The 14779-nt window shown below is 39.6% G+C and overlaps 1 protein-coding gene across 1 annotated transcript; it reads right to left on the reverse strand.

Annotated features, from left to right (window-relative positions):
* Window positions 1-4139: 4139 nt before the first annotated feature.
* On the reverse strand, window positions 4140-5468 carry LOC131234578 (uncharacterized). The gene is made up of 3 exons (XM_058231511.1): window positions 5270-5468; window positions 4851-4910; window positions 4140-4753 (listed from the first exon to the last, which is right to left on the reverse strand). The coding sequence occupies exons 1-3, from the start codon at window positions 5466-5468 to the stop codon at window positions 4140-4142; spliced, it is 873 nt and encodes a 290-aa protein (XP_058087494.1).
* Between the last annotated feature and the right edge of the window lie 9311 nt (window positions 5469-14779).

Genomic DNA, 14779 nt, shown 5'->3' on the forward strand with positions numbered 1-14779 from the left:
GCACAATAGGTAGGCCTTGTACATGCAGCAGATGGGCCCCACCAGATGGTTGGTGTGGATATAGAATGCATGCATCTAGTGGGTCACACATCCCACGGATGGTGTGAGTAAAACATACATCGAGGCTGGCCCTATATGACCTGGATAGTTAAGGTGGAACATATGAGGTGGTCTCTGCTCACGGGTTCTAAATACATTACAATGAGCCTTATCAAATGGGCTTTAATACATCTCAATGGGCCTCAACCCATGGGCCCTGATATATTTCATATTGGGGTACCTGCCCTGGATGGCGTGGATAAAAATACATCATGGTGCATCCCATCCAAATAGTTGGACAGTATGGATATAAAAACATATATATTATGTGGAATCCATGTGTACAACGGATGCATTAAGGTGGGCCTCGCACAGATGGTGCATGGAATGAAATTCATATGTCACGTGGGTTCCACATCCCACGGCCAGAGATTGGGCGGTGAGGATAAATAAATACATCATCATTGGGCCACAAAATAAATCAAAGTGGGCCCGACAAATGGGCCACAAAATACATCAAAGTGGGCCCAAAAAATGGGCCACAAAATACATCAATGTGGGCCCGAAAAAGGGCCACAAAATGCATCAAAGTGGGCTCGACAAATGGGCCACAAAATACATCAAAGTGGGCCTTCTCACATGGTCATACGTACATCAAATGGGCCACACCAATGGGCGCCATGTATATCAAATGGGCCACACCCAAATAAAAGTGGTGATAATGATTTCCACCATTTAAGTTCCTAAGGCCCACCATAACATATGTTTCCCATCCAACATGTTCATAAATTAACGTAATGATAGATGAAGTGGAACAAATATCAGCTTAATAGGAAACTCCCATGGCCCTTAGAAATTATGAACGGTGGACATCATTGTCCACTACCTTAAATGGTGGGGTCCACTTGAACTTTAGATCTGACTTATTTTTAGTCTCAAGCCTGTTAAGACAAGCTTGCCAAATGGTTGGACGGTTTGGATGCAACACATGCATCAAGGGCGGGGTCCACATGAGCTATGGATCTGACTCATTATTTAGCTCACGCCATGAAATGAGCTTTCAAAATGGATGGACAGCTTAGATGCGACACAAGCACTATGGTGGGTCCCATGAAGGCCCACCATCACATATGTATTATATAATATAACATAAAATCTACATATATAATATATGTAATATATACAATATATATATACACACACACATACACACACACACACACACGTACTCACATCAGCCCCACAAGTGGGGTGGTCCCATCGTCCAGGTGTGGACGGTGGCATGGATAAACACATACGTCATTGATGGGGTCCACTAGTCATCCAGCTGCTGCTGGATGGCATTAATAAAACACTTACATCTACATGGGTTCCACCGTCCGCCTGGACGGTAGGAATAAAACACGTACATCACTGTGGGTCCCATGTGGGGCCCACCATAATGCTTATTTGCCGTCCAACCCATTTGATAAGGTCGTATGGACCTGGAATGAAGTGGAAAAACACACCCAAAACTTCTGTGAACCTAAAAAAATGGGTTCAATGGCAGCCATACAATACCATGGTTTCCTATGATGTGGGCCATCTGAGCCTTAGATGGGGCCGATATTTGGAGGGAGACCCACTGCCATAAGGGCCTATAGAATGGATGGTGTGGATTCTCAAAACACATCACGATGGGGCTCACTTTTGGGGTCCCACTATTGGCCAGGGACCGTCCCAGCGCCTGCTGCGCCTGCTGCGCTGTCAGTGGCAGCAGGTGCTGCCTACCTATTTTTTTATATATATAGTTTTTGAAAATTTTAGTTTTTCCATGGTTTTTCACATGTGGAGCCTACATCAAGTAGATCCACACCACCCATTGTATTCCATGGCCCGAGACGGACCAAACAAGTCCAATATTCACTATATTTTTGGTGCATCAAAACAACAGGGTGAATTTCAATGGTAGACACACTGTTTGCTATGCTAGGACCCGTCTGAGAGTCAGATTAACCTCATTTTTTGGCTCAATGCTTAAAATAATCTGGGGAATAGAATGCACGGATTGGATTAAATTAATGTATCAAGGTGGGGCTTACATGAACAGCCCACCCCATTAAATATTATTTTATTATTTCCTTTTTGTTAGCTTGTTAGTACATACACCAGTCAGTCAGTGCACACACTCCATGTTAGCCTTCCCTATCACGTCAGAGACGCTGACGTTGGACAGTTTGCATACAACACATGTATAAGGTGGGTCCCACGTGTGGGAACCATGGAGATGGCTGGTGGGTCACACGTGGACGTGGCCCACTTGATTTGGACCAACTTGATATTTGTGTTTTCCCATCTCCCTAAGGTAGGGCTCAAATGGTTTGAACGGTTGGATAAGATATACATCAAGTGGGGTACATCCGGGTTGGCCACACCGCCACATCGTCACACACAATAAAAGTGAAAGAGAGAGATGGAAAGAGAGAGAGAGAAGAGGAGAGACACCAACTTTAGATCTTGGACTTCTTTCTTCCGCCAACGCGATCTAAAGCTCTAAAGGACGAACTTCAACGGTTGAGATTATTTTTGGAGGGTGGGGATGAGAGATAGGAAGGTGGGCCACATCAAGTTTTCTCTCATGGAGGTGGACGTTGGCTCTCATGTGTTGCTTAGAATGGAGTGAAGTGAGAGGAGAGAAGGTGATGTAAGGGAGTGATGAGAGAGAGGTGAGGTGATGAGAATTAATGAGTTTGACTTATGGGGAAAAGGGAATGGGTGGTTATTTGTAAGGAGTTAAGGCTAGGGGTAGGGTAGGGTGATGTCACCCCTAAGGTGACATCATAGTAATTATTTTTCTAGGAAAGTACAACAACATGGATAGGTGGGTCCCATGATCAGCGATCAACGGCCTAGATAATGCATGGGTCGGATCTCATAATCTGAGCATCGCATTGGTCGTACAAGACACGTCGTCGGAACCGCAGCGCGGTCGCAATGACATAGGTCTCGTTTTGAGTCGGCTCGGGTTTATAGGATGTGACTCAAGAGCGTGCACCAATGCTATCTACGTGTCGCAGGTCGTCGGAATTCGACTGGGAGGGCCGTATTTGGTACGGCCCTAAGGCATTGCATTATGGTTTGTCGGAAGTTACTCTTTTCAATTTGGGTTTGTGTTGCATATTAACGTAGTCATCGAGTTTGTCTTTCATCTCTATCATTGTGGCTCGGGTCGCTTCGATAAAGAAGGCTACGTGCTTCATCTCTTGCACCATTTCATGATTAATTGTAGCATTCATTTTCTTCTTTTGCGGTCTTGATGAAGATAACCCAGCTTGTGAAGTACCAGTCATTCCAATTATTGGCAATGTTGCAGGTTGTGTACCTGCATCAAAGAAATCAGACCCTAAAGGCACATTGGGATTAGCTTCAAATGGGTTTAAGTCAAATGCCCCGTATGTGGGATTCTCTGATAATTCGTTCGACTCAGTATGCGCCATTGATTTGCTACCAGTAGCATAGTCGGTCCCGATAATTATTGTCATATTATCATATTGAGAAAATGGGATGTTCCAAAATGCCTTCATTCCAGGGTGCATCTATGGTCATTAAAATACAAATACATATTAACATTAATACAACAATAAAGATTTTGTATGCCAAATTTTTTTTTATTAATATACCTCGATGTAAGCATTCCATACTTCTGCTTCGGCAGTAACACACTTTCGAGTATCATCCCATCCAAACCCGCTTAATTCAAGCATGCCTTTCACCTTATGATAGTCCTTTCTTAATATCTTGATTCAATTTTTACAATGCTTTGGCATAAGATTGATGCCCAATTTCTCACGAATTGATCTAACTACTGCAGCGTATGTTAATGGCTTAAATTGATTATTGTCACAATGATAACCAAGGGAGATGTGTTCCAATAATACATCTATCATACAACTATCCATCGCTGAATTCCATTTTATTGGTTTTGCATAAGACAAGCAAGTTCTGTTTGTTGTCGACATTCCTGAAGTATATAGATAATTGAACATTCAAAATAAGACGAAAATATATTTTATGCTTCATTATCTAACATAACAAAATTACATACCAAACGTTAACAATTATCATTCTTGATTAAATCCGATATTAGAATTGTAATTTTCATACATCGCTTCTGCAAGACTATCACGAAATTGACTCCAATCATCTCTTTCTCTTCTAGTTGGTTCTTCAGTTTGTATCTCTTCATCAGAAACATCACTATCACTTTCCTCCATTTCGATTGTCCCATTATGAAATTCATCGGCACATGAATGGTATTCCTGGCCCTCATTTGTATCATAGCTTATATCATTGGAATCATTGAGAAGTACATCACTCCTCTCGTTAATAATATGATTATGTATGATGTAACATGCAATTACAATCTTTGTTTGCGTTTCTATGGGATAGTTCGGTGTGTTCTTTAATATCGGAAATCGTGCTTTCAAAACTCCAAAAGCATGTTCAATGGCATTTCTTAACGACGAATAGTGAAGATTAAATAACTCTTCCTTGTCCCTTAGAAGACAACCTTGCTTAAATTCTTTTAGATGGTAACGGACACCTCGATAGGGTGCAAGGAAGCCAGGAGTATTAGGAAAACCAGCATCAACTAAGTAGTACTTGCCTTTAGGTAGAGGCAATTTCCCTTCACACGTGCGTGCTGATGCCAGTATATGTGAATCTGCGCCAGATCCTTCCCAACCAGCAAGGACGTATAGAAATTTTTAAATCAAATGAACATGCTGCCAAAATATTTTGGGATATGAACCCCTTTTTGTTACGCCACGAACCTTGATCTTTCACTGGAATCTTTGCAAGGACGTACGTACCATCTATAACACCGATACAATCTTTGAAATATAGGAAGAATCATTCATTGTTTTGTATTTCCGGAGATATGCCTGGCTGAATAGGTGGTATAAATATGTCATGGAGTTTAACAATTGCATTTAATACTTTATTAAAGTACCAATTTATAGTTTCTCCTGAATGATTAAAATGGTGCCGTAGAATACGATTTTTTACATAGTGGCTAATGGTATACAAAAAGGTTATTAATTGTTCTTCTGGCTAACTTCAAGTGTACCAGTCAAGTGGCCACTCTCACGAATCAAATCCAGTAAACGAATAAAACAATCCTTATTCATTCGAATATGGTCAAAGCATGTGGTATCGGGTCCATCAAGAATCGCATTAGTAGATTGCAGACCTGTCCAGTTGCGGGACTCTCGAATATCATTTTCACCATCCTCTTCCATATAGTTTTGTGCGATCGTTGCTACTATCATGGATGCAGCATTACACATCATAGTCGCGGCTGATGTAGTCGCAGTTATTGTCGTGAATAAAACAATCGCTTTCTCATTCTCATCATCTGTATCTGAGTCCGAATTATTTAAATTCGCCATTTATATAGCCTGTTGAATGAACATTTGTTAAATTCATTACATTTGGTAGATGTGAGCTATAAAAGGGGGTGAAGAAAAAAGAGACGTCAATATTCAAGGAAGATGGAACATCAACAAGTGAGCTATGCTCTTCTTTTTAGGTAATATGGCTGAAGTGCCCTATGCCTCCGAGCACCGACATACAGAAGATGCAAAGAATGTGACACTATGCATTTTGACAAAGTTTAGGTTTATGAGTCATAACTGAAGTTTGGAAAATAAAAAATAAATGATAAAAATTTTCTTCAATTTTTTTACTTGTAATTCTTAAATCATATCATTCGCTTCTGCTGGAATTATGCGAACCATTACAACAAAACAGAGAGCTAGCATTGGGTATTCGCTGAGGCTCTGGAAAGCGAGTTAGATAAAATCTTGAACCCCTCACAGGTGGTAGGGAGTGATGCTGCTGAATGGAAGTAACCTCAAATGCATAGTGCAAAAAATGATGCAACCATGGAATTGGATTTGCTAGCAATGCAGTTGATCTCGATCTCTGAGGAGGGGGAGTTCAACCTTATCTCTACTGTATATAAACGAATAGCAAATAGACAAATTCTGACCATGCAATTAGTTTTATAAGTGTTAAACTTTGAGATTTAATAGGACTTTTCTTTTTGTGAGATTTAATAAGACATTAGAAGGGATAAGTCAGGGTTATTTTGGAAGTTCTAAAATGTGTGAGCTTGTCAATTGACTGCTCCAATTTACCTATCCAATCGAGCGGTGAGGATTTCTTTTACATGCATGCAAGTAGCCCACACATGCATGCAAGTAGCCTACACATGCATGCAAGTAGCCTACACATTATCCGTTGGGCCCACTGTCAACCCGTGTGGTTTATCCACGCCGTTCATCCGTTTTTCCATGTAATTTTAGGAGTTGAGCCTAAAATTGAAGCATATACAAAGTTCAAGTGGAACATACCATAGGAAACAGTGGAAATATTAATTTCCACTGTTGAAACCTTTACAAGGCATCCAGTGATGTTTATTTGTCATCCAACCTGTTCTTAAGATCACACTGACATGTATGAAGTGAAAACATAATTATTAACTTGATTTAAAACTTCTGTGGCCCCCAGAACTTTTCAACAGTAGATGTTCAATTAATACTTTTTTCAATGGTGTGGTCCACTTAGTTTTTTTATATGCTTTATTTTTAGGTTAACCTACTAAAAGTATCTGATAAAACAGATGGACGGAGGGGATAATATGGATGAATGATGGTGGCCCTGCAGTGTATTTTAAAGAATACACCGAGCCTGCATGAAGGACATTAAAATGTGGTGGCTTCATCGGGATGGACGTTGCGAACTTGATTTTTATTGCAAAAATCAAAGTTCTTCAGGTTCCTTAATGATAGTTGGAAATTCACTCTGACTATAATATGAGTTATCTTATTTTAGGCGTAGGACCTAAATTTTAGAGTCATTGGTAGTTCCAGTTGATCACACAATTAAAAACAGTGTGTAAAAGCAATTATAATAGTTGAATTTATTTTCATTCATATGGCCCACTTGAATGATATTTACCCCTAAATTTTTTTTCTCAAATCTTAAATTTTAATGGGCTATATAATGGCTAGATTACACCATCCATATAACCATCATGGTGGGACATATGAATAAAGTGTTCTCCTCCCTCCATTCACTATCTAATTTGGTGTGGCCCATGTTAAGTCTAAATTAGTACAATATTTTGACCATACAGATAAATTTTGACAAGTCATCACATAATCGAAACAGATTTTGCATAACCATTTTAATGGGTCATGCAACTAATAAATTATAATTCATTAAAAGAAAACGTTATAAACCAACCTTTAGTGTCCGTCACCTTCAAATAAAATAGTTCGTCTCCTATAACTCTGTAACAGCGATCAGCAGCAATCTTCCCGTAGATTCTAGCGGCATATGCAGTAACCTACACAGATACCGGAAAGGTAATGGTCACAACGTTTTTTAAGAAGATGAATGAACTTTTTTGAAGAAGATGAATGAGAGTTGCGGTAAATGGGTGCGTGGGAATAGGTTTTTAAAGAAAATTTCAAACAGTCGGATTTCCGACTGTTGAGCTACTTCAAAAAGCTAATCCAAGGTCGGAGCGTGGATTACAAACCCCCATATCGCGGGGATTGCAAACCCCCTAGATTGCCAACCCCTTGTTACTTTATGATGCCAAACGGCCTGGGGATTGCCAATCCCCTCCAATCCACAGTACCAAACGACCCCTTAAGCTTTTTATGACATGTTAGTTGATGTCTGATTATTTCATGGACTTGTAAAGAGTTCAGGATGGAATAAGTGTGTGTTCAGCGGGCGGTGGGATTGGGCGTAGTCCCAGATTTTCAGCAGGCAATGTGTTTGAAAAGGCATGGTCTTGGTGTAATCCCATGCTACTTCCATGTTTCATGCAACAGCCGTCCAACCGGAATATTTCCACTCCCGGCCATTTTAGGTGGTCCTACCCACTACAGTGTATACGGTCCCATGCGCGGAGGACAAGGTTGAGTTTCACCATTGCTACTGAAGTACGTCACCAAGTTGTGGGCCCCACCATGATGCAATGTTATATCCATACCGTCCTTCCATTTGGAGAGATCGTTTTATAGCATAATAAAAATAATTAGATAGATCTAAAGTTCAAGTGGACCCCACCATAGAAAATAATGGGGACAGTGACATCCACCGTTCAAAACTTCTTAGGGGCCCCAGAAGTTTCTGATCAAGCTTATATTTTTGTTTTCACTTCATTGGTCTCTATGTTAATTTATGAATAGGTTGGATTTAAAAAATACATCATGGTGGGCCCTATAAATGTTTCAATGGTGGGTGTGACTGATCCCACAATTTTCTGTGGTGGGTCCACTTGAACTTTAGATCTATATCATTTTTTTTCTAATGCCATAAAACGATCTCTACAAATGCTTGGATGGTATGGATACAACACATGCATCATGGTGGGGTCTATAGAGTTTGGTGACGTCACTTCAGTAGCGATTTGGATACTGACCTTGTTAATATCTACTCCGACACTGTATAACAAGTGTTGTGGATCATACCCGGGCAATTTGTTATGAGTGGTGGGGTAAGTAGGTGATTCACTTGAAATAAGGTTCACAAGAGCTTCTAATCAAACGATCTCACACATTGTTCGTAAGAAGTACATCATGCCACATTCAATCGCAGCACTGTGTGAAAAATTACCCACATTGTCAATCCACATGCTGTGGATCACGCCAGATCCTTTACAACATTGTAGCAATCGAATCCCATGGTGTGGATCCGAGTCTGTCCATATCACGCTTGGGCAAACTGCGAGGTGGGGTTAGATGGTGACCCACTCATATCAAGTTAATACGACCCGTGCCAGTTTCAACCACAAAATGAGGGTGGATTTGTCTCCGCCTTGACATACACGTTCTAGGCTCACTTTTTAACTCTATTCTTAGATCAAACGGAATCAAAAAATGGCAGATAACAAAACGCATCATGCATGCAGATCATGAAATGAGTGTAAGTAGAGTTTGCAACGACCGAAACATTGTTCATCAGATAATAAATTAAAGTCTAATAATGATATACAGGATGAGGAACATAACCACGATTCCCGTGATAAATGTAGCTACTCTATCAGCTGGACATCTCGATGTCATACGTCGAAGTAGCTCCAGAAACCATGACCCATGACATCTGTTGGGTTGACAACCAAGATGTCCACCTTGTGTCGAGATGGTCAGAAGAGGTGGATACACATCCATCATATGTGGCTCGTCCTAGAGCTGCTTGGGCAATTGAATTGCCATTATGACTTTCCCAATAAGAAGTCGCTTCTTTCCAATTTTTGAAGGTTCGATGTCTACTCCCGCTGTAGCCTTCTGCTTCCAATCTGGCCTCCTCCCAAGATAGATATATGCACAGTCGGCGACTAACAAGTACAACATAATATTTCTCTTTCCCCATCTATATATACATGTAGAACAAACTTAGATAAGCATGAGGATTTGCAATTCACAATGCAAAAAGACTTATAATATTTCATGTAAGTTAGAAACGAGTAGCATATCGATAGCAAGATATATACAGTAAATGAATCTATTCGAATAGGAATCGTCTTGAAACTATAATAAATTCAAAGAAGATATATTTAAGTATGATCGAATGAAGCGTTACTGGATCTAAGAGGTGCGATCGGTGTGTATATTCCAATGTGTTGAACAGTTAGGAATACGTACCCTTAGAGTGATGGATAGTAGTAGAACATCACATTTATCATTTGAGAATGTTGTCCATCGGCAAAATCAGAATTACTTATCTAATCCGGGCATATGAAACTACGATATGAATCTATAAAATAGATATTAAATTCCCCAACATATCTAAGTTAACTAGTTTAATACATAGTGTCTACCAAATTTAACATGTCCAAAAGACCACACAAAATAAAAGTTATTATAAGTCCAGAAACAAAAATCCATACAAATAGTTCACAATCCCCATCAAACAGATCCACCACCAACATCACCAAACTTTTTGGAGAGAGTTTTCTTTAACCAATCGACACGGTGCTCAGGTCATAGACTCACAAAGAAAGAAGCGAGTTTCTTGTCCTTTCTTAATAGCTGACCAACTTCAAGTTGGCTTGAAACGATTGTAGCTATCATTTTAGGGCTGCTCCTCATTAGAAATGCTAAACAATGCCATTAGAATATTCATGGCCTTCATGATTGAACTAAAATTTCTCAATTCATTAAGTTACAGGTCCAATCGTAGCCAAGTTGACCGATTTACTTTCATTTCCTCGCTTGGCGAATACATGGTACTCTATTGTATGGTAGGAAGAACTATATGGACCTTTCTATCATACCATCTATTATTGTATTGTATAAAGTTACATAAAGATATGTGCTTCATATAGATCAATTTATAATAAGGATGTACATGTGTACGTGGGGCTCTTGTAGTTACAATGTTACTAAATTGTTGTTATGCAATTGGTGTGTGGTTATCCATATTTCTCAAAAGAAACGTATATCGAGAGTCCCGGTAATAATCTTTTAAAATGTGCAAGTTGAAGAGTGCACTTGAGATTAGAACATCAATAACAATGGTTTTTCTTTCCATCCACCATTCATTCATTTCATGTATAGGTATGACCCACCTGATGAGTGGATAATGTAGCAAATTGGGGCAACTTTAGTTGCTTGTACTAACTTATTGGAGCCTTCAATCATCTCCTTTAGATCTCACAAGTCCAGAAATTTGAGTGTAGTATGGAGCGGAATATGAGGCATTTTGCTAGTTTATTCAATCAGAAAGAAAAAGAGGATCAATGCAACTAAAGTGAAGGGGGACTTGTGATAGGATCCAACAACCTATCTAGTAGAGAATTTCATTAGATTCGAAGATTTACTCTTATAAACAAGGAATAAAGACTATAATCAAGTAAATTAATTTAATTAATAATAGCAATATAATTTAATCCACACTTTTGTCTATGTTATAGCCCTTCTTTACAAGCATTCTAAATTCAAAATAATTATTATTAGCACCCTATTAGCGGTAATATCCTCAAGTAAGGTTACCCTTGTACAAAAAGTTGGAAAACCAACCAATAGGATTGCAAATACCACTGAAAAAACAATACTCTGGCTATATAACCATGGAGCCAGAATACGGTAGAAAAAAACATAGCACATGTATGTTCATAATCCAGACCGTCCAAATCAAGGTTGCTATTATGAAAGTAGAATAGGCCAAAAATTATCACTGATCAAACGATCTCAACTATCCAACTTTGCCACTTGAACATTCACTTTAAACCATTAATTTGACGGACACCAATCAGAATATAAAGATTGTCAAATCAGCTTGATTTTCAGGCTATGTTGTATCCACAACAGAGCCTGCAATTTCAGGAGCAAACCAACACTGCATGCCACCTGCAGTGGGTGTGCTGCTATAAAACAGTAGGAAAAATCCCTAACAAAGGTAGCATACATGTCTATCAATCCAGACTTGTGGGGCTTACAACCATACAGATTGCTAGAAATCTCATCTGATCTATTTTGTGAGGTGCGCAAGTCAATTGGATCTCCATCCATTAACCATAGAACTTGCAGGGCCCATCCTTAGGTGGATGGGTGCTCTCAATGCATCAGTGTCCCACCTGATATTAATGTATGATCATCTTCATGGTGGGGGCCACCCATGGTTATAAAAAATGGCTGCCTGATATGTGACGAGGGTTGTCTAAGAGAAGAAGGTATATTGGCTGATAATGGCTGATGTCGGGGCCATATTGGCACTGACATGGCCATTATAAGGAACATCGGGCAAAATCGGTACATCCAGAATCATTTGAGAAACCATTTTCATCTTTCCAGTAACCCAACATGCAACTGAGAATCCGTACTGTCCATATCAAGATAATTCGTATACCCACACAACTCTCAAACCCATTGACAGAAAACAGAAGGTAGCATTTTAATAAAGTCCTTTCCCCAAATGAACGCGTAACAGTCGGACTTACCTGTGAATGACGGAGTTTCCGACCTCCTCGCCGGCTGGGTTGAAGACGATCGACCCTTCTAGTTGGGATAAGTTTAGGAATCAGGATTCACCATTTATAACATCCCTCTCGCTGCTCGTCGTCCTTAAATGGAGACCCCCTCCCCTCCCGTAATAAATCTCATCTGTCAAACGACGCTGCTGCGACGGCCGCCCGAATCGTCTTTTCCCATCCCATCTCGTATCCCACAGAAGCTAATCCAGGGATCAAACGATATCCCAAGGTGAGATCGCCCCAATCCCTCGTAGTTGCCAGCGCCAATTACGAGGGCAGCTGGGATGAGATAACCCTTCAATCACAAACAGACGATGGGATGGGATAGCCTTCCATAGCCGACCTAATACCACGTACTCCCATCCAACGTGACTGTCCAAACATGCCCTTAAGCTTTTGACATAACTCATTTTTCGGGTCTTGCTTTGAAATGATCTCACCAGTGAATGAACAGTGTGGAAAAAATAAATACATTATTGTGGGAACCATATAACTACTTTGAGAACTGCTCCTACAAATCAAAGCTCAGTGAGCATCACCATATGCCCACACCAAGTAGGTCTGTGGTGTGTGGTACACCAGCCAATCCGCTTCCACCTCAATTGGCATACAATGGATTGGCTAGTGTACCACACACAAACCACGCCACCAAGTTTTGTAGGCCCCATAATGAGGTATGTGTTATATCTAAATCATCAATTGTTCATTTGGCGAGCTCATCGTAAGGCTTGAGCCCATAAATAAGATAGGTCTAAAGATCAATTGAACAACATTGCAAAAAGCAACGAGGGATTGGACTTCTACCATTGAAACCTTCTTAGAGACAAAGAAGTTTTAGATCAATTTGATATTTGTTTTTCCTTTTTATATAAGTTTGTGTAAATATACATTATAGTAAGTCTTACGAATGTTTTAACGGTGAGAATCATTGTCCCCACTCATATTTGTGGTGTGGTCCACTTGAGTTTTGTATACGACTCATTTTTTGGATCATGCTTTAAAATGATCTCACACAAATGGATGAACAATGTAAATATAATAAATACAACATTATAGGGGACGCAAGTGGTATGGTTCAGGGCTCGAGGAGTATTAGCGCCCATCTACGTAAGCAACGTACACTACACACACCATGAAGGTTGGTGGTGTGTGGTACACCTGCTAATCCACTTATTCGTAGCATTGACTTTTCGGCTCAACCCGCCTAACTGACCGGTTGGGTCAGGTTGTCAAAGTCATGGAGTTGATGATTTGAAATTGTATCGGTTCGAGATGAGCAAATTCAGGCCCAGTTAAGTAAGGTTGGGGTTAATTAAATGCATTTATGTCAGGTTAAGGTTTGGGTTTGGATTATACACCTCGGGTTGAAAATCAAGCCACTAAGTTGCATGTTGGATCATCTTAATGTTAGGTCAGGTTTATATTAACCCTTAACCTGACCCAATCAAGTTGCACGAACATTAGCTCTTGGATTGAGGTAAATATACTATGGATGTTGGAATTATTCTCTGAAAAACCAATATCAGTCTTTTTAGCCATGTGGATGTGATCGAGCTCAACCTTTGACCTTGATAGCCACGAGTCATTTTGGATAATATTAATATACTTTAATCAATATCTACTATTGACTTAAACTTGTTAAAACATAGATTTTGTGAGGAATGATCCCTTTATAGTCCTTGGGAACATAAAATTAGTGATGATAGTCAATGACTTAGAGATTTGTGATCTATGGATCTAAGTACCTTATTGAGTCATGACCGATATAAATGTTTATGATACATATGTAGACATCACACTTCCAAATGCATGATCATCTTGTGCGAGGGGATTTACTTGGGTCGAGACGGAAAGTCTCCACCATCAGGAGTTGAGTTGGTCTTAGTTTCTTCTTATCCTACATGGGCACATGAGTGTGTCATGAATATAAGACCCTAATATATGAACTTTTAGACATTTACATTGAATGATTGAGTTCAAGCTAATAGTGTAGGAATCTAATTGGCTTGGATCGTGATTGTATTATTAAAGACTTAATGGTGCCTAAAAGGCAATCAACCTCTAGTCCTAAGGATGTGTAAGGGTCGTGATCTTGATTCAGTGGCTTTGACTCACCATACAAGGTTTTATAGAAGGCCATTGAAAATAAATGATAATAGGTACATCCATAAAAAATCATCAAATCTTATTCGAGCTAACATAAATTTCACTGAGTTTAGTTAAGAACTTATAATATGACCAGATCGAGGGCTAATCGGGTGATTTCATTGTAGGGCCTTATACTCAAAAAATATTTTAGTCATGTTTTAAAAGGTTTTCAACCGTTGAAGTTTTTTATAACTATTGAAATTGTTTCGATAAGACTTGATAGCTTAAATTTGACAGTCCAATACTTTAATTAGCATGAGAATCCATTTTGGGATAGCTATGATTGTTAATAAATTAAATGATAAGTGTGTATGTGTGTGAGACAGATTGATGAACTTCCTTATGGTAGGGTATAAAGAAGTTCATAGGATACTATGACAACATACCAGTGTGCACCCTTGAAACCCCAACTCCTTATTTATAAATCTTATTGAGAGTGGATAAACAGCCCAGAGATAGAGAGAGAGGGGGAGAGAGAGAGAGCCTGGACATCCCTTATTGAGTATCGCTATGAGAGAAGAAAAAAGAGTGTGCAAGTCATCTCCCTTCACCTTCATT

Source organism: Magnolia sinica, chromosome 19 (assembly GCF_029962835.1).
Source record: "Magnolia sinica isolate HGM2019 chromosome 19, MsV1, whole genome shotgun sequence".
NCBI lineage: Eukaryota > Viridiplantae > Streptophyta > Magnoliopsida > Magnoliales > Magnoliaceae > Magnolia > Magnolia sinica.

Coding starts and splice junctions, on each gene's coding strand:
- LOC131234578 (XM_058231511.1), bottom strand. CDS start 5,468: ATGGCGAATTTAAATAATTCGGACTCAGATACAGATGATGAGAATGAG. Junction 4,911..5,269: donor AGAGTCCCGCAACTGGACAG/GTCTGCAATCTA, acceptor TATATTTCAAAG/ATTGTATCGGTGTTATAGAT. Junction 4,754..4,850: donor GATTCCAGTGAAAGATCAAG/GTTCGTGGCGTA, acceptor CTGGTTGGGAAG/GATCTGGCGCAGATTCACAT.